Source organism: Sebastes fasciatus, chromosome 22 (assembly GCF_043250625.1).
Source record: "Sebastes fasciatus isolate fSebFas1 chromosome 22, fSebFas1.pri, whole genome shotgun sequence".
Lineage (NCBI taxonomy): Eukaryota > Metazoa > Chordata > Actinopteri > Perciformes > Sebastidae > Sebastes > Sebastes fasciatus.
Window position 1 is genome coordinate 2,921,760 of NC_133816.1, and position 27,971 is coordinate 2,949,730.

The 27,971-nt window shown below is 39.6% G+C and overlaps 1 protein-coding gene across 1 annotated transcript; it reads right to left on the bottom strand.

Moving 5' to 3' along the window:
* Positions 1-3,278: 3,278 nt before the first annotated feature.
* LOC141761270 (NACHT, LRR and PYD domains-containing protein 12-like) lies at positions 3,279-26,838 on the bottom strand. The gene is made up of 12 exons (XM_074624601.1): positions 26,663-26,838; positions 23,595-23,711; positions 20,053-20,169; positions 19,569-19,685; positions 18,202-18,299; positions 15,656-17,447; positions 11,799-11,972; positions 9,036-9,212; positions 8,359-8,535; positions 7,118-7,291; positions 4,489-4,662; positions 3,279-3,519 (listed from the first exon to the last, which is right to left on the bottom strand). Exons 1-12 carry the CDS (start codon positions 26,791-26,793, stop codon positions 3,279-3,281), a joined length of 3,489 nt encoding a protein of 1,162 aa, XP_074480702.1. The 5' UTR covers positions 26,794-26,838.
* Positions 26,839-27,971: the final 1,133 nt, after the last annotated feature.

The following is a 27,971-nucleotide window of genomic DNA, read 5'->3' on the forward strand; positions in this document are numbered from 1 at the left end:
CCACAGCTACGACTCAAACAGCAGACGAAAGCACTTCTACCAAACCTTCGCCAGCTACTACAGTTTCTGCTATGCCTCAAACTGCCACTACCACTCTCACTGGCATTACTGTCACTTCAAACTCATCTGATCCTCAGCTTACATTACCACCAGCTACTGCTAACCTAGCAAAGATGACTACTGAGCCATCAACCTCTCCAACATCTCCGAATAGTTTGCCTGTTTCTTCAAGCATTTTTTCTCCTAATCAAACTGGCACAGCTGCCTTTCAATCCACAAATGCTTCTCATCCAACATTCAGTGTTTCTCAGTCAAACTCCACTAGTCCTTCTACTTCAATAGCTCATCACATCGTCTCCACTCATAGTCCGCCTTCCCCTTCAGCTCCTCCTCAAACCTCGAGCCCTCCAGCTGTGTTTAACCCTCCTTTTCCTCTTTCAAATTCCTCCATCCTGTGTCCCACACAAATATCTATCTCTCACTATTACCAGAATGTCCTTGCCTACTACCAAGTGTTATACCAACACCAGAATAACAACTAGCCGGTGTTTTGTCCTCTAGTGTTCATACTCGGCTTTACATCTCAAGCGAGCAATGATGGTACTAACCCTCAGTTGAACATGTGGCATCTATTCTTATAAAATGAATGCAGGCGTGGATATAAATTCAAATACTGATAAGAAGATTCAAAATACATCTCTTTACTAATAAAAAATGTTGTGTATTCAGTACTAAAGTAAAAGAAGTTTCCTTTAAAATTTTGCATCGAGTATATCCAGCAAAAAGCACATTGGAGAGATTTAGAATAGAAATTGAATATTCTTACACTTTCTGTGAACTAGAAGAAGAAACAATCTGTCATTTGTTGTATCCATATACCAAAATATTATAGTGCTCTGATCTTTTACTTAACTGAAAGGAGAAGAAATACAGTGTGGAAATACTGTTACAAGTAAAAATCCTGCATTCAAAATCTTACTCAAGTAAATGTACAAAAGTATCAGCATCAATATATACTTAAAGTACAAAAAGTGCTCATTTTGCAGATTCACTCATTTCATAACCACATCACATCAGATGTATTATATGACTGGATTACAATTAGTAATGCATTAATGTGTACATCACTTTAATGTTGCAACTGTGAAATGTGGAGTTAATTTCCATAACACAAACCAACAAACCAAAAAACCAACGCCGGTGAAAACATAACCTCCTTCCTACGCCTTCGGCCTTCGGCCTTGGCGGAGGTAGAAATAATTTCAGCCATTTTCCTGAGTTGCAACTGTGCAACTCTTTTTCATAATCCAAACACCGATAGTAGCTAGAAATGACACATCTTATTGCTCAATTAGTACAATGAGAAGCACAATTTGAAAATGTATTATATTATCATATGAGTTACATTTGTTTATATTGATGTTTCTTCCAATATACAATTCCAATATCATACAAAAGTTGTGAATGTTTTGCTTGTGTTTTACAAAATAGAGCAAGGACGTGCCGTTTCCAACAACCTGGATTTAGAAAATACAATCACAACTTGGTAAAGTGATTAAAATGTGTTTTTACTTTGCAACAGATGTTCAGAAGAGTCTTTGTGGAGTCTTTAAAACAGCTCCAAGTGTTGCTGGTGAAGGACTTTATCAGAAAGTTGTCTGCTTATCTCTGTGACTTGAGTTTAAAGGTAAGACATGACAGGCACAAACTGTAGCTACTGGGACTGTAAAGTATACTAGAATATACTCCTGCACTTATTATAACATGTGAACATGCAGTTTTCTCTCCCTGCTGAGGAACACTGTCAACTTTTATTTATTGTGTGAGATGTTAAAGAGGTTCTGTCAAAGACAGTTGTTGAATACTAATATGACAAAATACCTGCAGTCTCATCTTTACTACAATGATAAGTTCACTGCCTAGAGCAGTAACAGATATTAGTTCATCTTAAAATGTGGACAGAAAACCACAGAAACATGAAGTTTTAAAAAATGTAAGTGACCGTTAACACTAACGTCAGCTACATTTCTTTGTTAATATCAAACATCAAAGTTAGCTAACTTATTTTAAAATTAGTTAACTCAAAATACTTCAACATTGATGAAATAAATAAACTTGTTTTCGCTTCGAAAAGAAAAAAACAAGAATTACCGCCTCACGGTGGTAGTTTACATCCATGTCTGTCGAAAATGTCATCACTTCATCATTTTATCATAATAAACATCTGTGTGAAATTGTCATAATTAGCATATGAATTCTTGATTTATGGCCAAACATGTGTTTTGTGAGGTCACAGTGACCTTTGACCTTTTACCACCAAACTCTAATCAGTTCATACTTGAGTCCAAGTGGGAATTTGTGCAACTTGTTTGCTGAGTTTAATTTCAAATCCAGTTTCCATCATTTTAAATCACATTATGATGACACTTAACCTTTGCAAAACCAAGTCAGTCAGAAAGAAAGCATTCACACCATCAGTTTAGTGTTCACTGCATCCATTCAGATAAACCTCCTTTGTGGTAAAACAGAGGGAATGGTGACATCTGTTGGCAGAAAGCAGCTCCAGCAGGAACAACAGAACATGAACGGTGGTCATAACGACTGCTTCAACACCGATTTCTGAGGGAAAAAGCTCCACGGGCGACTTTATGTGTCTGTGTTCAGTCATGTCACGTAAAAACTAGCAGAGTCACACATTAAACTAGAATTTTCCTGTACCTACATGATTAGTGAATATAAAATCTAGAGTACGCATGTTAATCAGTTCTGTTTGTTTATTTTACATCAAACATCATATAAAATATGAATTCAGATTCAAATCTAACTCTTTGTGATTGTTACAAGCAAATATTTATCTTTGATAATATGAGGAATGGCTGGTATTGGTTTTAATCATGGATGTATAAAGAGAACTGGATCACGTCGGACGCTCCCGTTCATTCCTATGAGAGTGTCTCAGTGGAGCATGAAGCCAAAATGGCTCGACTGCCAAGTGATAAAGTACCCGGATCATCCAGCGATCTTCCTCATCCATCGGGCCCATAGAGCAGGAGCAGTAGTGTTTCCTTTAACTCCTCCTCCCAGCCCTCGCTCCAGCCTCAATCTGGGTCTCATTCACATGAACGGAGGAAGGGAAATAACTGGATTCAGCTATTAGTGCATTTTACAACTTTTAGGACATAATGATTTAAATAAGGACTATTAGAGTGTTCATACTGGGAAGTTGATTCACCTCAAAAAAATTATCCTCGCTCTCTCTCTGTGTCACCGTTCTCCTCTCACAGCTTAACTGAGGAAACACACAATTTTGAAACCAGCATGGATCGACTCCGACCCTCTACTGACCTCAGAGTCTTCAATATACAGTTTGGACTCGCCACAAGATCAGACAGCCGCTTCACATCTGAATCCTTCAGGTTGTTATTCCTCAGCTTCAGCTCTGTCAGATGGGAGGGGTTGGACTTCAGAGCTGAGGCCAGAGAAGCACAGCTGATCTCTGACAAACTGCAGTTCCTCAATCTGAATAAAGATAAATGATGGAGATAAAAGTCACTTTATAATCCAATCAGATGTGTTCAGGTTTTAAATGTGTAGCTCAACATTACTATGTCCTAATCAATGAGCTTTTCCCTAAAATCGTGTGGAGTCAAAATGTGATCACGGGAGCAGGTTAGAAAACTGCCTTTGTCTGCTTTCCATGAGACATTTCTGGTGTGATTTAATATTGAGTTCAATTGGGGATTTGCTTGGACATACTCTCACTTTGGGGATCCTATAGCCAAATGTGTAAGTCTGTTTGATTCCATAGTGACATGACTGCGACCAGCACAAACTTTCCTAAAATTTGACCAAAATTTTATGTATGAAGAGTGAAAATCGTGGGGATGGGAGCTATTTGTTCAGAAAAGTTACAGAAGATTTTAAAGCTCTCCTCTACACTCTAGCTCTGATGTCACTCACTCTAGCTCTGAACATTTCGTCCAATACACACCCATTATAAACTCAGTAAAAGTCTGAAAACATCATAAAACTTAAACTATGATCATTCAAAAACTGTAAAAGATATCAAAAATCTGAATGTAAGTTTAATAGTTCAAAGACATGTAACCCGTTTAAAGTTTAAATGGTGTCTGTAGCTGAAAGTATGCGGAAGCAGTAGCATTTCAAAGTGGAGTATGTTTAAGAGGATTTGAAGATTTTCTCCTTGGAGTTACATTGTAAAACAAAATGTGAAAAAGCTTAATATTTTATAGTAGAAACAAGAAAAAATATAGCACTAATGTCCTTAATGAGTTGAATATTCTGTGTCTGTAGCTGAAAGTATGCAGGAGTAGTTAAAGTCCAAAAAACGTACGGAAGAAATAGAAGAAGTTGAAGAAGTTGCAGTTGAATACAAATTTGGATAACATACTGTGAATGTTGTATTACAGCATTAACACCAGTAACTACTTAAGATCTATAATAGTAACAGAGAGTCAGTGAACTGACCTCAGAGTCTCCAGTCTACAGTGTGGACTCTCCAGAAAACTACACAGTAGCTTCACTCCTGAATCCTGCAGCGTGTTTCCACCCAGATCCAGCTCTCTCAGATGGGAGGGGTTGGACTTCAGAGCTGAGGCCAGAGATGCACAGCTGATCTCTGACAACCAGCAGCTCCACAATCTGAATAAAGAATAAATGATGAAGATAAAAATCACTTTATAATCCAATGAGATCAGTGGCGGCTGTTCACTCAAAAAATTGGGGAGGACAGGAGGAATACAAACCCACGGCGTCATGTTATTTTACACTCGTTGGCTACTTATCTCTACTTTCTTTCTTTATGAAACAAAAGAACATAATTCACATTCAGTATAATAATAATACAATAACAAAAGAGCCAGGGGTTTTCACCCTGAACAAAAATATTAAAACCTACATATATTGAGTGTCTTAAGAGCCTTTTTCTTAGTCATATTAGAAAGTGGTTTCACATATTGCTCATTTTATTGAGCAGTATTTATTGTTAAATTTATATTTATGAATAAAAGATTAAAAGTAAACATGTCAAATTTATTATGAGGAAATATTGTTTGGAGTTTTCTGAATAAACCAAACACCATATTTTCCCATAATAATGTCTCGATATGATCGATGACAAATCTGCTTTGTGTCTTTTTTTTATATTTCTGCATGTAGTGACTGACAGGGTAATATTTATTAATAATTTTGAAGGACACTTCCTTATCCTTATTCACTATGAGGTATATATGAGGAAGAATCTAGACCTTCTTCCAATAGTCTATATATAATTTACAAACCGATTCCAATATGCCATGACATCTGGAATAGAGACAACATGTCTTTGAAACAGGACAGCTATATGGCTCGATTATTATTTTGGAGATGTGGTGAGAAACATATTGTTCCTACTGGAGAGTCAGCTGGGTTGGGCTTATCTCTACTTTCTTATTAAGCAATAAAACAACGACTTACAAGATTTCTAATAAACAATCACTGCAGTCTCTGCATGGGGATGAACCTCGTGTGTACGTCTGTATCACTAGAAGCCTGTCAGTCTAACGAGGGTGACCCAGCGCCTAGTACGTTAGAGTGGGAACACCCTTCATGCCGCGAAGCGCGTCCAGCAGTCCGTTGCCCGGGATCCAGTCTGGGGTGCACGGAGTACAGAAGCGCACGTCGGGCCGGAACACCGGCAGTCGCCCGGTAGTCCCGCCGTAGTTCCGCCATAGTTCCGCCGTCAGTCCAACTCGGACAGCTGAGGCAGCGAGGCCCGAGGTCCGCACCAGCAGAGCGGAGCTCTCCATTCTCTCCCCGGCGGCGTCCTGCTGCGTCTGCGCCTCACCCCCCAGTCCAAATCCATTCTCCGCTAGTTTACAGTCCTTCAGGGCTGCTACAACAAGCTAACTGTTGTGTTAGCTAACATGCTACTGTATTCACCTATCGCCTTACTGCTAGTTTGTCCCACACATGTACATACAGCGGTAGAGAATTGAAAATGACATTTGGAAATCATCATTAGACCAACCCGCTGTTTTGTTGTGTTTAAAAGTAATTCACAATTTACACGTTATAATTAATTTCCTGATAGGAGAGGTCCCGCACCAAGGGAGGACAGAGGGTCCCCGTCCTCCCTTCACGTGAACACATCCACTTCACACACACAGGCGGCCCTTACCCCTCTGGCCTGCAGGGTCGCTGTTGAGGCATTTTAATTAGAATGTATTAAATAATGGACTTTTTCCAAAGAAGAGAGAAACATATTTTATAAATGATACTGAGATTTGGTAATGGTTTATTTTCATTTTGATCTCCCACTTGCCTCTCAAAAAATACAGGAGGGGCAACCTCCTCTGCTTCTATGGACCAGCCTCCACTGAATCAGATGTGTTCAGGTTTTAAATGTGTAGCTTAACATCACTATGTCCTAATCAACGAGCTTTTCCCTAAAATGACTAGAGTGACTTTGTCATTGTGTCATTGTGGATCATCATAATGTCAGCCTTCTACAGACATCATCCAAATGTCACCACAACATTCATACACCTATTCATGTCAACACACATCAATAACATGCTACTGATCTCTGTGTTCATCCATGTGTGTGTGCTGAAGGATCAATATCACTGATCAGAAATTATTTGTGGAATACGTCGAAACAAACCAGAGAAATATTTCTACTTCATTAAGTAAACTTGATCAATGTAAAATATTATGTAAATATTAGTTCAGAGGATTTTCTGTGTCCAGATGTGACCATGTACCAACAATGATAAACATTAATTTACTTTAACAACTAACAGTGGATATTTTCTACAGTTTCTTTAAGAAACAAGTCTGTTGTGACTGCAGACTGAATTTAGTTCAAGAAACATGAAAATATGAACAAAAGGACATTAACAACTTTATGGATGTAAGCTATGTTCGTAAATGAATTAGGTTAAATTGTTAATAAAACATATAAGATCTCTAATAGTAACAGAGAGTCAGTGAACTGACCTCAGAGTCTTCAGTCAACAGTGTGGACTCTAATATCAGCCTTATGTCTGCAGTTTACTGTCACCACAACTTTCACATCATATTAATCTCAGTACAGAAGTAAAAAATGGTGTCTGACCTCAGAGTCTCCAGTTTACAGTGTGGATTCTCCAGAAAACCACACAGGAGCTTCACTCCTGAATCCTGCAGCTTGTTTCCATCCAGTTGCAGCTGTCTCAGATGGGATGGGTTGGACTTCAGAGCTGAGGCCAGAGAAGCACAGCTGATCTCTGACAACCTGCAGAACCTCAATCTGAATAAAGAATAAATGATGTAAGTTTAGAAGACATTGTTCCTGCTTGAAATCATTCAATGTTTAATAATGTGTTCAGAGCTGAAGAAGGTTCAGAACGTAGAAGTTTAGAAAATGTAAACTCCAAACACCTGAAGCCGACAGGATGCAGGTTAAGAACTGTAAAGTACAAAAAATGAAACAGAGCTCTCAAAACCCAACCGGTCGTGGCAGATGGCCGCCCACCCAGAGCCCGGTTCTGCTCCAGGTTTCAACCCGCTAAACGGGGAGTTTTTCCTGGCCACAGTGCATAACAATGCAATGCTCATGGGGGATCTCTTGTTGGGACTCTAAACTATAGAGTACGGTCGGGAACTGCTCTATATAAAAAGGGTCTCGAGATAACTTCTGTTATGATTTGACATTATATAAAAATAAACTGAATTGAATTGAATTAATATTCATGACGCGCTGCTACTTCAATAAAGACGTAGTGACTTCACCTCTTAAACTCTGACAACTCCACCAGTGGATCCATCTATACAAACTCATGTTGAGCAGCCAAACACAAATAAAAACACCAGAAATTGATTCAAGATTTAACTCAAGATCTCAAAGTTTCCGAAGATGTGAAATATGTTAGGATGAATTTTGGGGAAATGTGAACAAAACTCATCTACAATATATATGTTAGGAATAGTGGAGTCATAAAATCAAAGCATCTTCAGTTTAAACTATTCAGTCAGTATAAGCATCATATAGCTTCATACAAGTTATAGAAAAAGCAAATACTGAATATATTTGTTATTGTCTGTTAGCTGAAATAGAGATTATTTATTTATTTATTCTTCATATTTATGTTTTTTTTATATAATTTATTTTAACATGACGAATGTCAAGAGTTGTGATCTATATTGTGATCTATCTGCTACAGTCAATGGACTAAACCACTGAAAAAGAAAATGTACTTTAGCATTAAGATACTCAGTGTGGATCACTTTAATATCAGCCTTATGTCTGCAGTTTACTGTCACCACAACTTTCAAATCATATTAATCTCAGTACAGAAGTAAAAATTGGTGTCTGACCTCAGAGTCTCCAGTCTACAGTGTGGACTCTCCAGAAAAGCACACAGCAGGTTCACTCCTGAATCCTGCAGGAAGTAGTTGTTACTCAGCTGCAGCTCTCTCAGATGGGAGGGGTTGGACTTCAGAGCTGAGGCCAGAGAAGCACAGCTGATCTCTGACAACCTGCAGAACCTCAATCTGAATAAAGAATAAATTATGTAAGTTTAGAAGACAGTGTTCCTGCTTGAAATCATTCAATGTTTAACAATGTGTTCAGAGCTGAAGAAGGTTTAGAGCGTAGAAGTTTAGAAAATGTAAACTCTAAACAGCTGAAGACAACAGGATGCAGGTTAAAAACTGTAAAGTACAAAAAGTGAAACAGAGCTCTCAAAACCCAACTGGTCGCGGCAGATGGCCACCCACCCAGAGCCCGGTTCTGCTCCAGGTTTCTACCCGCTAAACAGGGAGTTTTTCCTGGCCACAGCGCATAACAATGCAATGGTCATGGGGGATCTCTTGTTGGGTCTCTAAACTATAGAGTACGGTCAAGAACTGCTCTATATAAAAAGCGTCTCGAGATAACTTCTGTTGTGATTTGACGCTATATAAAAATGAGTTGAATTGAATTGAATTAATATTAATGACAACGTGGACGACGTGGACGACGTGGACGAACGAAGTAAAAAATTGTGTCTGACCTCAGAGTCTCCAGTCTACAGTGTGGACTCTCCAGAAAACCACACAGCTCCTTCAGTCCTGAATCCTGCACGAAGTAGTTGTTACTCAGCTTCAGCTCTCTCAGATGGGAGGGGTTGGACTTCAGAGCTGAGGCCAGAGAAGCACAGCTGATCTCTGACAACCGGCAGTACCCCAATCTGAATAAAGAATAAATGATGAAGATAAAAATCACTTTATGGATTATAAAGTCAGATGATCAGATGTTTTCAGGTTTTAAATGTGTAGCTCAACATTACTATGTCCTAATCAATGAGAATTCCCTGGTGCTGTGGGAACCAACACATGGGCATCGATCACGGGAACGTCCCACACCAACATACATGGACGTACTGAGGAGAGATGCTGGACAGTGCTGGCGAGCTAGCCAGATGTATAGAGGACCGAGATAGCTAGAAGCTCCCCTGGAAAGCCCGTCTGAGGACAATGATATCAATTCCGATAGTTGTATTATCACTCTTTTACATCCACTGCTATTGAATTTTATTATTAGTCCTAATTGTATTACTTATTACAGCTGCTGTGCTATTATTGTGGTTGCTGTGCTCTCTCTTTGTCATTGTGTTATTGTGGATCATCATAATGTCAGCCTTCTACAGACATCATCCAAATGTCACCACAACATTCATACACCTATTCATGTCAACACACATCAATAACATGCTGCTGATCTCAGTCAAGTCTGGAATTAGAGGATCAATATCAAATCAGACTTGTTGGACTTCATTATTTCATTTATTACCTGGCCTTCTTCTCACTGTATCTGGTAGCTTAGTAGGTGTATGTAATTTAGAGGAAAGGTCCACATTTGTTCAAGTGTGTCTGTAAACAGCAGCCACATGTTATATGTACATTAAAGGTCACATATTATGCTCATTTCCAGGTTCATAGATGTATTTTAATGTTGCACTAGAACATGTTTACATGCTGCAATGTTCAAAAAAAACTTTATTCTTCTCATACTGCAGCCTGAGTCTGCCTGCCTCAGAGCCTAATTCAGCCTCTGTCTGAAAACCCCTGATTCACAGCCTGTCTCCTCCCACTCTGCTCTGATTGGTCAGCGTTTTCTGTCAATCAAACGTCCTCAACAACACAGCGTCACTATCTCCCCCTCCCTCCCGGAGAAGCTCTGGAGAGAGAGACGAGTGGAGAGATAGCAGCTAGAATAAAGTTTATAAACCACTTTAAAGTTTATAAACCAGAAACTTCACCCAGCGCACGTTACCGGAGGAATCTGATCAGAAATCGGCGACACATGATGAACATCTGCGGTCCAGACTCCAGGTTTTCCTGACGGTTTCTCTCAGGTAAATAATGCTGTTTATATCTCTGTTAGTTAGCTCAGTGTTTACCTCATGCATCAACTCTGTAAACCGTAAACATACACTCTGTTTTACGTCTGTCTTTACAGATCCATCTGTGAGAAATGACCGACAGAATCATCCCAGAGGAGAGCAGACAGCTGTGGGCAGATAGCTGAAAGCAGATGGGAGATACAGAGCTAACCCGTTAGCATGTAGCTACATGCTAACGGGTTAGCTACATGCTACCGCTATGAGACGGTGTGTAAACACAGCGACCATCAGGGTGGAAAATAGAAGATGTGAAACAGTAGTCAGTTCATTATTTCTGCTAAAAGATAAATGTATGGAAGATCAGAGTAATGGTATATTATTTACAGTAGTAGCTGTCTCTGTGTTACCATGACTACAGACCACCGGAGCTTAGCTTACCATAGTTTACCAGAGCTGAAGACTTTCTCCTGTACCATGTTAACATAACTGCAGGTGAGATGATTACAAATGCTGTGAATAATTAATATTGTCATCTGTCAACTCAAATAAAGTTTGACTGTGAAACAGAAATGTGTTGTGTTGCTTACAAGTCACTATTTACTACCTGTAATCTGCTACATGCATGACATCAAATATATATAATATATAAATATCATCTGTTTAAACAGTGTAATTACATAAAGCCTTTGTGAAAGAACATGTTATATTTAGATGATGGGAGTACATGAACCCTGTTCTGCTGGTTCTTGCAGACTTTGCTCAAGTTAGGTTGAGGAGGAGAGACAGTGACGCGCTGTGGGGCGGGGTCAGCTACTGAAGGTTCTCTCTGGTTCGACCAGGAAACCCTTACATGGCTTGCATTTCTGCCTAATGACGTCAGAAGACTAGGAAAAAAGCAAATTTTTATTTCTGCACCCATTTCCGGACAAACGGAGGAGGAGAAAAAGAGAGAGGATGGTCTTTTATGATACTATGGTGGCCTGTAGACACACTGGGGACAGATATTGATGTTTAAAAGACATGGAAAAGTGCATTTTGCATAATATGTGACCTTTAAAAGAGTTATTGGTGGCAGAATCATTCCTCCTGTGAAGTGGTCCTTTCATAACACAACTACACTTTAAGAAATTACTTCATAAGTTCACCTGAAACTAATATGAAGATTCAGCAGTCTGACTCAGACAAATCAAGTGGGTGTTTACTAGGGCTGGGACGATTCAACGATCTCACGATTCGATTTTGCGATTTCTTGGGATTTTTGTTAACTTTTTTAACACTAGACCATGGGAAAAAGTTGAATCATACACTGGAGCAAATGGAGAAAATATATTGATTCTGGCATTAAAACATCTATTTCAACCAACTGAAGCCTCTCCTGTGTGCGTCGAGAGTGTGTGTACAAACTACATAAGCTACAGTCAGTGAACTGACCTCAGAGTCTCCAGTCTACAGTTTGGACTCTCCAGTCCAGCAGACAGCAGCTTCACTCCTGACTCCTTCAGTTTGTTGTTACTAAGGTCCAGCTCTCTCAGATGGGAGGGGTTGGACTTCAGAGCTGAGGCCACAACTTCACAGTTAGTATCTGTGATCCGACAGCCAGAAAGTCTGTCATGACACAAAAATTACAAAATATGTTATTATGAAAGAGGACAGTTTATATTTACTTCATGCATTTGATGAATAAACAGTTTGATATATACTTCTTTGATTAACATTTACTTTTCACATCAGCATTCAGCTAATCTTATCTCACTGGTTGACATGAATCAATAATTCTCATCAGTCTCTCTCAAATCTGAAGACTTTTAATATTTGTTTTTCTTTAATCTTGTAGATGAAGAGAGAGAAAATGTAGTGTTGGGACCCACCATCAAGATGGTGGCAAGAGACCACATGAACTCAGTCACATGATCCTTGACCCATGGATTCAGCTCAGTAACAATTGGCTACTGTAGCATGATGACTCATTCACATGTACTTGTGAAATTCTGTCAGGACAAAAGCAGAGGGATCCCCTTTGTTCCTCCTCTTCCTCTTCTCTTCTCTTCTCTTCCCCTTTGGCCCTGCTGAAGAAGGCAGGGGAGCTGATGCTCTCCTCGCCCTGCTCTCCCTACAAACCAGGAGCTGCAGAACCAGCTCTGCTCTGGATATGTCTTGTTAGCAAACAGATGTATACACAAGGAACTTCTAATGTAGAAGACGCGAGAGCCTGCCTTTTGACCAGCTAACTTCAAGCAACAAGAGCAAGGAAGTTAGCACCAAGCTACCAAGCCAAACCAAACCTTTTCTTCCATAGATTGGTAACGTACTGGGCTTACCTTAGCATTAGCAATTGCACATGGCTGAGCAAGACTGTTCAACTTTGATTTCTGTGAATGTACCTGTATGACATGTTTAATGTTATTCATTGAGTTTTACTGTTGTGATATTGTTGTAGTCAGGACATTTGGGTAGCTGGCTTTACCACATCTGATGTGTTAAGTTATGCCACATAGACAAAGGGTCTTGCATGTAAACTAACCATCTTTTCTAACCCACTGCATTATCTGACACACATTAGATCTCATACATAAACTGTGAATTGGTTTTAAACATAAACATACACATTCATATAATCTCAAACCCCACATCATACCCCCCTTTGTCCTTCCTGAGCACATGTGCTCCGAAGAACAAAGAGGCCATGTGGTGACATCCTGGCGGCCATCTTTGATCCAGTCATCTTTGTAGTTTTACAGTCAGCCATATTGTCTGTAGGCCATGCAGACATCTAGAGCCAACTAGCCAGCCATCTCCTCTCTCCCTCTCTCCCTCTCACACACACACACACACCACACACACACACACACACACACACACACACACACACACACACACACACACACACACACACACACACACACACACAGACACACACACACAGTGTTTGGTTTGTTTAGTTTAGTTATTTAGTTAGATTAATATTGTGTTTTAAACCTTTATTATCTTGTAAATAAATGTTTGTGGATTACACATGCTGGTCTGTTTAATGTTGTACAAGAGTGAATAATGCTTACCGCTGCTGTGTCAAGAACTCCAAAATCCTTCAAACTTTACTATCTATTGATATAGTGGTTTTTGGTTATAGTTATTCATTTAATTATTAATCAAAGTTCCAAATTGATAGTTTAGTATATTTAATGAGATTTATCTATGAGACTACATTAATGTGCTATCATTTTCTCTTTGTTTCAAAGAGTGGTGCCCCGAGGATGGTTTAATATAAATTAAATCATATTATTCAATATAATTAACAATTATTTAGATAATTATTATTTACTTTTTATAACCATTTTAATGTATTTTTGAGCTTATGTATCAATGTAATTTGGTGCCCTGTTATTATTCATATATATTGATCATTTATTAATATTAATTTCATTGATATTAATAATTATCTTTAATATTTTCTAATAACCAAACCAGCTCCTATCTGCGTCCCCAACAGTAGTTACATTCAGGCTTCCATAATGTCCAATCTGTCAGTGTGATCTGATCCCAGGTCTTTCTCCACAAAGTTAGCATGAGGCCTTCTTGATTAGAAAAGCATTTTTAAAACTAAAATTGAAAACATAACCTCCTTCCCAGGCTTCGGCCTTGGCGGAGGTAATGAGGTTGCATTATTTTCAACATGTCATCAGAAAGATGTTATTAGTGTATCAGCATTAAAAACATAACATCGATCATCATCATCTTTTCTGAATCTGTTCAAGCATCCCCTGAAATTCGCCAAACACAAAATCCACCAAAGAGCTTGTGTTAAAGTATAATTTTACCATGTGTCTCTGTAACGCGTTAAAGTGTTATTTTACCATGTGTCTCTGTAACGTGTTAAAGTATTATTTTACCGTGTGTCTCTGTAAGGTGTTAAAGTATTATTTTACTGTGTTTCTCTGTAACGTGACAAGAGGAAAATCAGTCGGGTGAGAGTGACTCTTCTCTCTCTTCTACAGTTACTGTGGTGTCTTCCTGATTTTAGCAACTTTCCTGTCATCATCTTCTCAGAACTTCATCTGAATTATTCATTTATTTAGTTATCTGTAGCAAATACCTCCTCATTTCACTACAAAAACCATAATAAGGTGGCAGCTGGCTGGAAGGAGATCACTAGATAACAACCTACTTGCCGATGGCTATATCGTACTTTATTTCCCGGTAAATATCACAATATAAAACTTGTGTTTTCTGATTAAAAAGTACAAACGTAGGAAGATAACAAGTACTACTAACCCATCTTTTCAGTGGTTACGTCCAGTTACGTCTTCAGTCTGATATGGAGCTTACAGCTGATATGTACGTGGTTTGTTTACATGACGTAACAGAAGTGCAGATTTAACGGATTCAGTGTGGACAGACAGCGTCAGATGCGTGATGCGGTGCGATTCTCGGACGCTCGCATCCAGTTAGGACACGGTGTTAGTTTATAACCTAACGGTCGGTTCTTTCCTGTGAAACAGAGTGTATTTCAACGGTGTTCCTAACCGTGAGAAGCCGTGACTTAGGTGTGTGACGCAACTATGTTATGGCAGGTGTATTGCTCAGGACCCAAGGAAGCACAATATTGAGTGTGAAGTTGTTTGTACAAGCGGTTCTCGAGAAAGCTGCAAGCATTCGGCCCGTTCTGAACAGACATGCTCTTAACGGACACTGCACTGTCTGGATTAAATTAGAAGAAGCACTCCTGCCTCGTCCTCCTAGCCATTGGGAGGCTGCTTCGCCGGGAGTAAAGTGTGCGAAAGCTCCAGGAGACGTACCCATAGTTAGCTGTTAGCTCAAATTCAGCCAGTGCAAACCCCAGCACCAGGGCTCTGATCTCAGGATCGCCCCGACTCCCCGCCGGATCAGCAAACGTTCTGTTGCTGCCGTTACACCGGTTAGACCCAGTGCTCCACCAGCCAGCTGATATTTTGTTTTTTTCATTTGTTTTACCAGCTTCACATGTCGTCTCCATCACCCAAAAAGATAAATAATAAAAAAACTGTAAAATGTAACAATTATTAGAAATAAATAGAATAAGGGTGTTCATTAACTTGACAGCTAGAAACACAACCTGCTGAAACATTTTTGAACTCAACATTTGAAACAGCTCAAAACATCTGTGACAAAATACAACTAACATATTTATGTAATAAACACGTGGAACACTTATAAGAATATTATATTTTAAGAATAATTCTATAGTGTGTATATTTGAAGAACTAAACTACTAATCTACACTGATCTATAAAGTTAATCACATCTGAACTTACAGAGCTTTTCTGCAGTTCCTCACAGCTGGAATCAGTCTCCGTTGTCCCTCGTCTGTTGTATTGTACTTCTTCAGGTCCAACTCATCCAGAACCTCCTCTGACATCTGCAGCATGTAGGACAGAGCTGAGCACTGGATATCAGAGAGTTTCTTCTCCAATCTGTTCTCTGACTTCAGGAACTCTTGGATCTCCTGATGTACCGAGTGGTCGTTCATCTCCGTCAGACAGTGGAAGATGTTGATGCTTCTTTCAGGAGAGATTTTATCTCTGTTCATCTTCTTCAGGTTGTTGATGACTCTCTGGATGATTTCTGGACTGTTGTCTGTCCGACCCAGCAGACCTCCTAAGAGTCTCTGGTTGGACTCCAGAGAGAGGCCATGAAGGAAGCGAACAAACAGGTCCAGGTGGCCATTTTTACTTTCAAGGGATTTCTCCATGGCTCCCATCAGGAAGTCATCCAGGGTTGAATGAACATATTTTTTCCCCAGGAAGTCCTCCAGTACCTCTGTGTTCCTGTTTCTGTAACAGTGGAACATGTAGACTGCAGCCAGAAACTCCTGAATGCTCAGGTGAACAAAGCAGTAGACTGTTTTCTGGAGGATCACACACTCTCTTTTGAAGATCTCTGTACAAAGTCCTGAGTACACCGAGGCCTCTGTGACATCAAGACCACACCGCTCCAGGTCTTCTTGGTAGAACATGATGTTTCCTTTCTCCAGATGTTCAAACGCCAGCCTCCCCAGCTTCAGAAGAACTTCCCTGTTAGCCTCCAACAGCTCCTGTGGACTCGTCTCACGTCCCTCATCATACTTCTGCTTCTTCCTCTTTGTCTGAACCAACAGGAAGTGTGAGTACAGGTCAGTCAGGGTCTTGGGCAGTTCTCCTCTCTGGTCTGTAGTCAACATGTGGTCCAGAACTGTAGCAGTGATCCAGCAGAAGACTGGGATTAGACACATGATGTGGAGGCTCCTGGATGTCTTGATGTGTGAGATGATTCTGCTGGACAGCTCTTCATCACTGACTCTCCTCCTGAAGTACTCCTCCTTCTGGGTGTCAGTGAAGCCTCGTACTTCTGTTACCCTGCCAACACATGCAGGAGGGATCTGATTGGCTGCTGCAGGTCGGGAAGTTATCCAGACGAGAGCTGAGGGAAGCAGATTCCCCTGGATGAGGTTTGTCAACAGCACGTTGACTGATGACTTCTGGGTGACATCAGACACAACCTCGTTGTTGTGGAAATCCAGTGAAAGTCTGCTTTCATCCAGGCCGTCAAAGATGAACAGAACTTTACAGTCAGCGAGCTTCTCTGCTGTGACCTTCTGTAATGTTGGATGGAAAACATGGAGCAGCATGAGAAGACTGTACTGCTCATCTCTGATCAAGTTCAGCTCCCTGAATGAAAGCAGAATCACCAGACTGACATCTTGGTTTTCCAAGCCCTTTGCCCAGTCCAGAGTGAACTTCTGCACTGAGAAGGTTTTCCCAACGCCAGCGACGCCGTTCGTCAGAACGACTCTGATGTGTCCCTGTTGGTCAGGTAAGGCTTTAAAGATGTCCTTGCACTTGATTGGAGCGTCATGGAGGGTCTTCTTCTTGGAAGCGATCTCAAGCTGCCTCACCTCATGTTGGGTATTAACCTCTTCACTCTGTCCCTCTGTGATGTAGAGCTCAGTGTAGATGCTGTTGAGGAGGGTTACACTTCCTGTTTCATCAGTTCCTTCAGTCACACATTCACATCTCTCCTTCAGACTGATCTTATGTTCATCTACAACCTCCTGCAGACCACGATCTGCTGAAAGAGAGAGACAAGTTTCAGACAAAACAAAGGAACTTATTATTTCCAATGCCAATATGAAAATAATCAATATAAGAACATATAAAGATGTAAAGGTTATAAAGTCATCATCCCTTCTTGAAGTCAAAACTAACGCCAAAGTGATTTTTATATTTATTTGTAATAGTTTTTCAACAAGTTGCTCTGCAGGACCAGACGTGTGTTTGTAAGTTAGAGAAGGAGACTGTAGCCGGAAAGCTAATGTTGTTCAAAGTCTGTGGCTCCTGTTAAGTTCAGTTCAATTCAATAAAAAGTTTATATACCGTCAAATCATAACAGAAGTTATCTTAAGACGCTTTTCATATAGAGCAGGTTTAGACCGTACTCTATAATTTAGAGACCCAACAAGAGATCCCCCATGAGCATGCATTGTTGTGCGACAATGGCAAGAAAGAACTCCCCTTTCGTCAGTGTGTCTGTATGTCTATGATAGAACAGTGATGTTGTTGCATTACGGAGATTAATAGTTCATCTATGCAGATGGAGAACAAACATCATTCTGATTGGTTAATGTACAGACAGAGTGCTATCATAAAAACAAAATATAAAATTATTTCTTTTGGGTTAAATTTTTCTGTCAAAGGAGAACAAAGTACAAGTGATGCAGAGCAGATATGTATGATGGAGAAGATCACAACAATAGTCAGTGTATTAAAACAACAAGTCCTGTTTCCAGACATGAAGACATCAGCAGACCGATCTACAGTCTTACTTTGTGCAGTGCTGCTCTGACTGGCTGTCTGCAGTCGAGGTCTTTTTCTGGATCTGGACATCGGCTCCTCCATAGCAGCATGACTCCTCTTCTTCTCTCTGTGGAGACATTACTTTATTACTAAAATCATTTTTTGATTGTTGGTGAAAAATATCAAGACTTGGCCGATACTGAAGCTCAGATGGTCACAGAGAAGAGTTAAAGTGTTGGTATTTTCTGTTTGAATTCAGCATTCAGTCTGTAATGAAAATGTTCCTTTATTTTAACTCTCCTGCTTTAATAAACAAGAATTAGCTGCCTTTCCTATCTGACTGTCTTATTAAACATTTATCGATCTGGCTGAAGTTTGTTTATTAAAGGGGAACAACGGACATTATTAAAACACTGATATTATTCTATTCTAACAAGGAACACCAGGGCATCAGAGTTACATGATGTGTGTCTTAGACTGCTGGTCACCTCAAAATTTAAACCACTTGTAACCTCAGTTCAAACCTAACTAACTCAAAATAAACTGCCCAAAGTGACTGTGAGTAATAACAGGACATAATCAGCTCTCTTTGATGGAGGACTTTTAGTGTGAAGTAGCTGCAGAAAGTGTGAAATTACAGGGAACAACAGCCACTTTTAAAACATTCATATTATTCTGGAGGCCATAGAACAAGTTGGAAAGAAAACTGCAACTTGCTCATGGACATGGATATTGCGAGGGCACGCCGGGAAACCACAAGGTGGCAGCGGTGCATTTCTCTCCTCGACAGTCCACAGGGACAAAACTGACTCAGACACTTTGGCAGTAAAGTAATAAAATGTTGGATTAACATACTTTCAGGGTTCCCTCCCTGTTCTCATGTACCTGGATCACCTGGTCAGTCTTCATCCTTCTGCTCTGTTATTCATTTACAGGAAATCTTTGACCTCAGAGTTTATCTATCAGGGCGTGTGTGTGTGTGTTGATAACACAGATCAGCTTTTTAACACGGTGTGTTTATGAGAATCTCTTTTGGCTTGAACAGGTTGAACTAAAATGAGTTTTGGTCAAATGTAATCTCATTTTTATGTTTAAATCAATTTGGTTAAAAACGACTTAGACTCAGACTTATATGACTAAGATTCCTTTCAACATCTGAAAGAAAAAACTATTGTCTGGTGCATACTAAAAAATAATTTAAGCCATTTTCCTGAGTTGCAACTCTTTTTCATAATCCAAACATAGATGGTAGCCAGAGATGACTCTTCTTCTTGCTCAATTAGTACAACATGAAGCTGCATTTTGAGGAATATACATCTTTTAGCAGAACGTTTTGTCTTCATCCTCAATGCATCATCGTCCACCAGGTCAGCTTACAGTAAAAACAGTCTCTTACTTTGACTCTGAGGGTCCAGGTTCATTACTGAAGAATGGAGGATGATCATTGGACTGGTCACTCTTCATAGACAGACAGCTGGGTACTGGAGACTCTGCTCTCTGTCTGTACTGAACTCTGCAAACACCAAGATGATTGAACTCATATCACATGAATCCTTGATAAATTCTCTGATGTTAAAGCCATCTAATTAGCTCTAAATACACAAACTACTGCTACTGTCAATAATTAGGAGGTTTAAAAGTTTGTAGCCGTCCTATTTGATTACATTACATATTTTCTAGGTGACTAACGGCTTTCACAGATACGAAGAGGAAGATGGCACAAATGATTTAGCTTTGTCTGTGTCACAAAAAGTTTGTTAAATTTTAGTTAGCGAATAAACTTCAGTAAAAAACTTTAACATACAAACAAAATCAACAGAAAACATTGGCGGAGATAGCTGAAAAATGAGTCATGTAAATGAGTTAGTAGCAGCTCTTACTTCACGTCTGAGGGTCCAGGTTCATTACTGAAGAGTGGAGGAAGATCATTGGACTGGTCACTCTTCATAGACAGACAGCTGGGTACTGGAGACTCTGCTCTCTGTCTGGACTGAACTCTGCAAACATCAAGATTCATATTGCTTGAATCTTAGATTAGATTACTTGAATGCTTGAATCTTAGATTAGATTACATCTTCTCTAGGTGACTGACAGCTGTCACAGATACTAAGAGGAAGAGTTTATTTGACGAAGTCTGTTAAATTTGAGTCTGCAAAGACATTTGTGTAGAAATCTGAATATAGCAGCTCTCTTATGTTGTGTCTGAGGGTGCAGGTTAATTACTGAAGGAATATCTTTAGATATTGCTAAACCAAGCCCCCAGGAAGAGCGCCAGGCTTTGAAGCAAATTTTCGTAGTGGATAAAAGGAACGTGTCAGACAGAGGGTGAATACAGGTATATTCAGTCAGACGGTATGAAAATAATGTAGCATTGTCAGGGTGAACATAGGGTGGATCCCCTGAACGTTTAACCAACACAACATATTTACGAGGTCCTGCCATCCTGCCAGCAAGCTGTTTGTGACTGAGGGGACAGATGGACTGGTACCACGGGAACTTGTCAGAGTCTTCAATTTTCGTAGGTCTCGCGCTGAGTAGCCACAGTGTGGAGGAAGAGCTGAGCCTCGCTCTCGATGAAACACCAACACAGAGAGCAGAGGACAGAAGCAGCGAGCCCGTAAAGGACACCAAAACATAGCAGCATCGTTTTTTTTCTGTTCAGTTGACTCAGACGCTGTGAAGGAACGCTTATAACGGCAGAGAGAAACCCTGATTTTTATCAATTGTAGCCACATTTTGGCAAATTCCAAGATATTCCACATTTTACAGTTGATTTTATTTTTATTATCAAATTCAAATCACAGGATCCTACAGAACTCCTTATTTACATGTTAGCAGAGTTCACTTTGCTCACGTTTCTTTTTCTTTTTCTGTGCTAAAAGTGTGATTAAAGGTTGTTTCACACCTGTAGTTGGGTTCATTTGGTCCAGACCAAGTGAACAAAAATTATACATTATTGTAGTTTAGTTCTGGTCCGTTTCCTGTTCACACTGAGTTTTTACAAACCAACCAGAGGAGTAAACAGGAAGTTATAGAGACTGGCAGGTAACTGATTGTCATCGTGCATCATCAGGACTCACAAGGGGAAATCTAATTCTGTGACTGACAGAAGTTCATGCAGCACTTTAATGCTTCTGATGTGTATATTTGTGTTCTTTGATTAATAAATACTAATAATAACCATTATTAGTATTATTAGACTGCAAACAGGCCACATGTTATGATGAATAATAGTAGAGACAGGACTGTACATGAGCCCCTTTGCATGCTTTCAGATGACTGGTGCGAACGCATAGTTCGAACGTCGGGGAGCACACGGACACGTGCATGAGGCGTAGTACTGAGGGATCGCTGTCACACACTTTTTAATGGAGTTCATGAACTGACAAAGTACACAGAGTCGGATACAAGCACAGCAGCTTCAACAGCTGACGTGCTTCTATACATGACTTTAAATACAGATCAATAAGATCACTTCCTGAACAGACTTCACCATCAGCAGATGATTTATTAGTAGTTTAGCTTTATAAATCATGCTAAAATCACATATCTGCTGGTGGTTGGTTAGCTTGCTTTCAAAAACCAGAAACGAAACGCTCCCAGAGTTCGCTTGGAAGCGCACCGAGACCCAACTTTTAAGGTGGACCAGAGTTTGGTTGTTTGGTCTTCACCAGAGTTTGAATGAGCTTTCAAACCAGCCCAAACAAACCGTACTAACCGGGCAAACAGACCTGAGTTAATTTTAACCCAACAGAATGGGTTGTGAGTGAAAGCAACCTTAGCGCCCTGTTTCTATAGCAAGGGAGTAAATAGAGAGAGGAGAAAAAGCATAACAAATCGTAATCCGCTCATGGGAGCAATCAATGATGCTTATCTCCTTTAGTTGGTCATATATCACGGCTAGTTAGCAATACAACCCAAAGTCCTACCAAAGTTCAGTATTAACTGTGATTAGAAGTTACTGATGACCCAGACCTTTGTCCAGTGATATGTGTGGGCAATATAATTTTTCCACTTGTGCAGTTTTTTAATAGTCTGTTTATTGTCAATACTGTATATACTGCTCATATTTTTATACTTCCTTCTATTTAAATGGTTCATATTTTGTTACACTTTGTTTAGCTCTTTTTTTTTTTACTGTGTTAGATGATACTTCTTGTTTTTTGCACTATCCCCTTTGCTGCTGTACACTGCAAATTTCCCCACTGCGGGACTAATAAAGGAATATCTTATCTTATCTTATCTCTGTCAATTTTACTGCTAATGAAAATATTCTGCAACATATTGGAATATCTAGCGCCTTTCTGGGGCCAAATTTTCAGTGCCCCGATAGCTACATCTTTTCATAACATATAAACCTACATCTGTGCCAAATCTGTTTCTTCGATCGCAAAATGCACAATTGTTACAAATATTTCAGTTTAGCTGCCACCCTGCTTCAGTCTACAGTCTCCATCCTTCTGCTCTGTTATTCATTTACAGGAAATCTTTGACCTTTGAGTTTATCTACTAGGGTGTGTGTGTGTGTTGCGCACACAAATCAGCTTTTTAACACGGTGTGTTTAGGAGAATCTCTTTTGGCTGCAGGTTGAATTAAAATGAGTTTTGGTCAAATGTTATCTCATTTTTATGTTTAAATCAATTTGGTTAAAAACGAGTTAGACTCAGACTTATATGACTAAGATTCCTTTCAACATCTGAAAGAAAAAACTATTGTCTGTTGCATACTAAAAAATAATTTAAGCCATTTTCCTGAGTTTCAACTCTTTTTCATAATCCAAACATAGATGGTAGCAAGAAATGACACTTCTTCTTGCTCAATTAGTACAACATGAAGCTGCATTTTGAGGAATATACGTCTTTTAGCAGAACGTTTTGTCTTCATCCTCAATGCATCATCGTCCACCAGGTCAGCTTACAGTAAAAACAGTCTCTTACTTTGACTCTGAGGGTCCAGGTTCATTACTGAAGAATGGAGGATGATCATTGGACTGGTCACTCTTCATAGACAGACAGCCAGAGACTACAGACTTTGCTCTCGTTCTGTGCTGAATTCTGCAAACACCAAGATGATTGAACTCATATCACATGAATCCTTGATAAATTCTCTGATGTTAAAGCCATCTAATTAGCTCTAAATACACAAACTACTGCTACTGTCAATAATTAGGAGGTTTAAAAGTTTGTAGCCGTCCTATTTGATTACATTACATATTTTCTAGGTGACTAACGGCTTTCACAGATACGAAGAGGAAGATGGCACAAATGATTTAGCTTTGTCTGTGTCACAAAAAGTTTGTTAAATTTTAGTTAGCGAATAAACTTCAGTAAAAAACTTTAACATACAAACAAAATCAACAGAAAACATTGGCGGAGATAGCTGAAAAATGAGTCATGTAAATGAGTTAGTAGCAGCTCTTACTTCACGTCTGAGGGTCCAGGTTCATTACTGAAGAGTGGAGGATGATCATTGGACTGGTCACTCTTCATAGACAGACAGCTGGGTACTGGAGACTCTGCTCTCTGTCTGGACTGAACTCTGCAAACATCAAGATTCATATTGCTTGAATCTTAGATTAGATTACTTGAATGCTTGAATCTTAGATTAGATTACATCTTCTCTAGGTGACTGACAGCTGTCACAGATACTAAGAGGAAGAGTTTATTTGACGAAGTCTGTTAAATTTTAGTCTGCAAAGACATTTGTGTAGAAATCTGAATATAGCAGCTCTCTTATGTTGTGTCTGAGGGTGCAGGTTAATTACTGAAGGAATATCTTTAGATATTGCTAAACCAAGCCCCCAGGAAGAGCGCCAGGCTTTGAAGCAAATTTTCGTAGTGGATAAAAGGAACGTGTCAGACAGAGGGTGAATACAGGTATATTCAGTCAGACGGTATGAAAATAATGTAGCATTGTCAGGGTGAACATAGGGTGGATCCCCTGAACGTTTAACCAACACAACATATTTGCGAGGTCCTGCCAGCAAGCTGTTTGTGACTGAGGGGACAGATGGACTGGTACCACGGGAACATGTCAGAGTCTTCATGTTTTTCATAGGTCTCGCGCTGAATAGCCACAGTGTGGAGGAGGAGCTGAGCCTCACTCTCGATGAAACACCAACACAGAGAGCAGAGGACAGAAGCAGCGAGCCCGTAAAGGACACCAAAACATAGCAGCATCGGTTTTTTTCTGTTCAGTTGACTCAGACGCTGTGAAGGAACGCTTATAACGGCAGAGAGAAACCCTGATTTTTATCAATTGTAGCCACATTTTGGCAAATTCCACGATATTCCACATTTTACAGTTGATTCCATTTTTATTATCAAATTAAAATCACAGGATCCAACAGAACTCATTACTTTACATGTTAGCAGAGTTCACTTTGTTCACGTTTGTTTATGTGCTCAAAGTGTGATTCAGGGTTCTTTCACACCTGTAGTTGGGTTCATTTGGTCCGGACCAAGTGAAAAAAATAATCCATTGTTGTAATTTAGTCCTGGTCCGGTTCCTGTTCACACTGAGTTTTTACAAACCACCCAGAGGAGTAAACATGAAGTTATACAGACTGACAGGTAACTGATTGTCATCCTTCATCATCAGGACCCACAAGGGGAAATTAAACTCTGTGACTGACACAAGTTTATGCAGCACTTTAATGCTTCTGATGTGTATATTTGTGTTCTTTGATTAATAAATACTAATAATAAACATTATTAGTATTATTAGACTGCAAACCGGCCACATATTATGATGAATAATAGTAGTGACAGGACTGTACTAAAACCCCTTTGCACGCTTTCAGATGACTGGTGCGAACGCATAGTTCGAACGTCGGGGAGCACACGGACACGTGCATGAGGCGTAGTACTGTACTGAGGGATCGCTGTCACACACTTTTTGATGGAGTTCATGAACTGACAAAGTACACAGAGTCGGATACAAGCACAGCAGTTTTAACAGCTGACGTGCTTCTATACATGACTTTAAATACAGATCAATAAGATCACTTCCTGAACAGACTTCACCATCAGCAGATGATTTATTAGTAGTTTAGCTTTATAAATCATGCTAAAATCACATATCTGCTGGTGGTTGGTTAGCTTGTTTTCAAAAACCAGAAACAAAACGCTCCCAGAGTTCGCTTGGAAGCTCACCGAGACCCAACTTTTAGGGTGGACCAGAGTTTGGTTGTTTGGTCTTCACCAGAGTTTGAATGAGCTTTCACACCGGCCCAAACAAACTGTACTAACCAGGCAAACAGACCTGAGTTCATTTTAACCCAACAGAACGGGTTATGAGTGAAAGCAACCTTAGCGCCCTGTTTCTATAGCAAGGAAGTAAATAGAGATGAGAAGAAAGCATAACAAATCGTAATCCGCTCATGGGAGCAATCAATGATGCTTATCTCCTTTAGTTGGTCATATATCACGGCCAGTTAGCAATACAACCCAAAGTCCTACCAAAGTTCAGTATTAAATGTGATTAGAAGTTACTGATGACCCAGACCTTTGTCCAGTGATAGTTGTGTGCAATATAATTTTTCCACTTGTGCAGTTTGTTAATAGTCTGTTTATTGTCAATACTGTATATACTGCTCCTATTTTTATACTTCCTTCTATTTAAATGGTTCATATTTTGTTACACTTTGTTTAGCTCTTTTTTTTTTACTGTGTTAGCTGATACTTCTTGTTTTTTGCACTATGCCCTTTGCTGCTGTACACTGCAAATTTCCCCACTGCATGACTAATAAAGGAATATCTTATCTTATCTTATCTCTGTCAATTTTACTGCTAATGAAAATATTCTGCAACATTTTGGAATATTTAGCGTCTTTTTGGGGCCAAATTTGCAGTGCCCCAATAGCTACATCTTTTCATAACATATAAACCTACATACTGTATGTGCCAAATCTGTTTCTTCGATCGCAAAATGCACAATTGTTACCAATATTTCAGTTTAGCTGCCCCACTACCACCCTGCTTCAGTCTACAGTCTTCATCCTTCTGCTCTGTTATTTATTTACAGGAAATCTTTGACCTTTGAGTTTATCTATGAGGGCGTGTGTGTGTTGCTCACACAAATCAGTTTTTTAACACGGTGTGTTTAGGAGAATCTCTTCCGGCTTGAACAGGTTGAATTAAAATGAGTTTTGGTCAAATGTTATCTCATTTTTATGTTTAAATCAATTTGGTTAAAAACTCATGTGCTTTTTCTGTAATATTTCAGTTTTTTCAGACTTATATGACTAAGATTCTTCTCAACATCTGAAAGAAAAACTATTATCTGTTGCATAATAAAAAATAATTCAAGCCATTTTCCTGAGTTGCAACAGTTGCAATAGATGGTAGCCAGATATGACACTTCTTGCTCAATCAGTACAACATGAAGCTGCATTTTGAGGAATATTAATCTTTTAGCAGAACGTTTGGTCTTCATCCTCAATGCATTATCGTCCACCGGGTCAGCTTACAGTAAAAACAGTCTCTTACTTTGACTCTGAGGGTCCAGGTTCATTACTGAAGTGTAGAGGACAACCTTTGGACCGGCCACTCTTCATACACAAACAGCCAAAGACTAGAGACTCTGCTCTGTCCTCCTCTTCCTCCACACGATCACTCATCTTCTGATCTGAAGTCAGTCTGAGAGGTAAAACAGGAACACTGACTGTGAGTTCAGATAATTTAAAGGAAACAAGTTTGTTCAAGAATCACAGGCAAGACTGAGAGAAGAGGAAGTAACACACACACAGTATAATAAAACCATCGAGCATCCACCTAGTCAGAGGTCTTTAAATCTCTGCTTGTTTTCTTGGGTTACAGCAGGTTTAATGAGTATTATTCAGCCAGTCAAGACTTTGTGTTCACAGATGAATCAAAGTGTTGAGTTCTCTCCTCTACAGTCCACAGGGAGGAAACTGACTCAGAGACTTTGGCAGTGAAATAATAAAATGTTGGATTAACACTCACCCTGCTTCAGCCTTCAGTCTTCATCCTTCTGCTCTGTTGACTCTAAATGGAGTCACTGAACACTTTAAGAGTCAAGGTTCCCTTCCTGTTCATGTCCCTGGATCACCTGGGAAGTGTTGCTCCTCCCCTCTCCATTTACAGGAAGTCAGGTGAGTTCATCTGAGTGTGTGTGTGTGTGTGTGTGTGTGTGTGTACTTGTTTTCATGACAAATGAGGACAATTCTATGATAACACACCTTCAATAACAGACATTTTTGGCGTCCTCATTTTTCCGAGCTCACCACAGTATATCTAGAGCCTTCGCAGCATTAAAGCCTTAGACAACATCTCAACAGATGGATGTATTCATAGAAGCATGGCTTGGAAATAATTTATTCACAGGTCTCTAGGACCTTGGGAAAGTCATGTCTCTATTTGTCACGTTTTTTCAAAAGTCCTAATATTGTCTGTAAACACGTATGTGTGTGTGTGCGTGTGTGTGTGTGTGCGTGTGCGTGCTTTTTAACTTGATGTGTTTATTATGAGTGTCATGACCTGGCTCATGAGCCATGACAAGAGAGGTGTACATAAAAATAAAAAGGATATTCCCTCCCAGGTCCCCAAACCACAGTCTCAGGACTAGATTTTGAGTTGAGTAAAAAAAGATGTATTACTAAAACTCAATTTAACAAACAATACAATGAGACAATATAACTCAGGGTGAACACAGGCCAAAACAACAAACAAAATCTATCTTTTCAACAACCTGACTAACCTTAAACAAAATAATCAAGCAAACAAAAATAAAGTTACTAAATCTGACTCCCTAGGATACAGCAGATAAACATGAGAA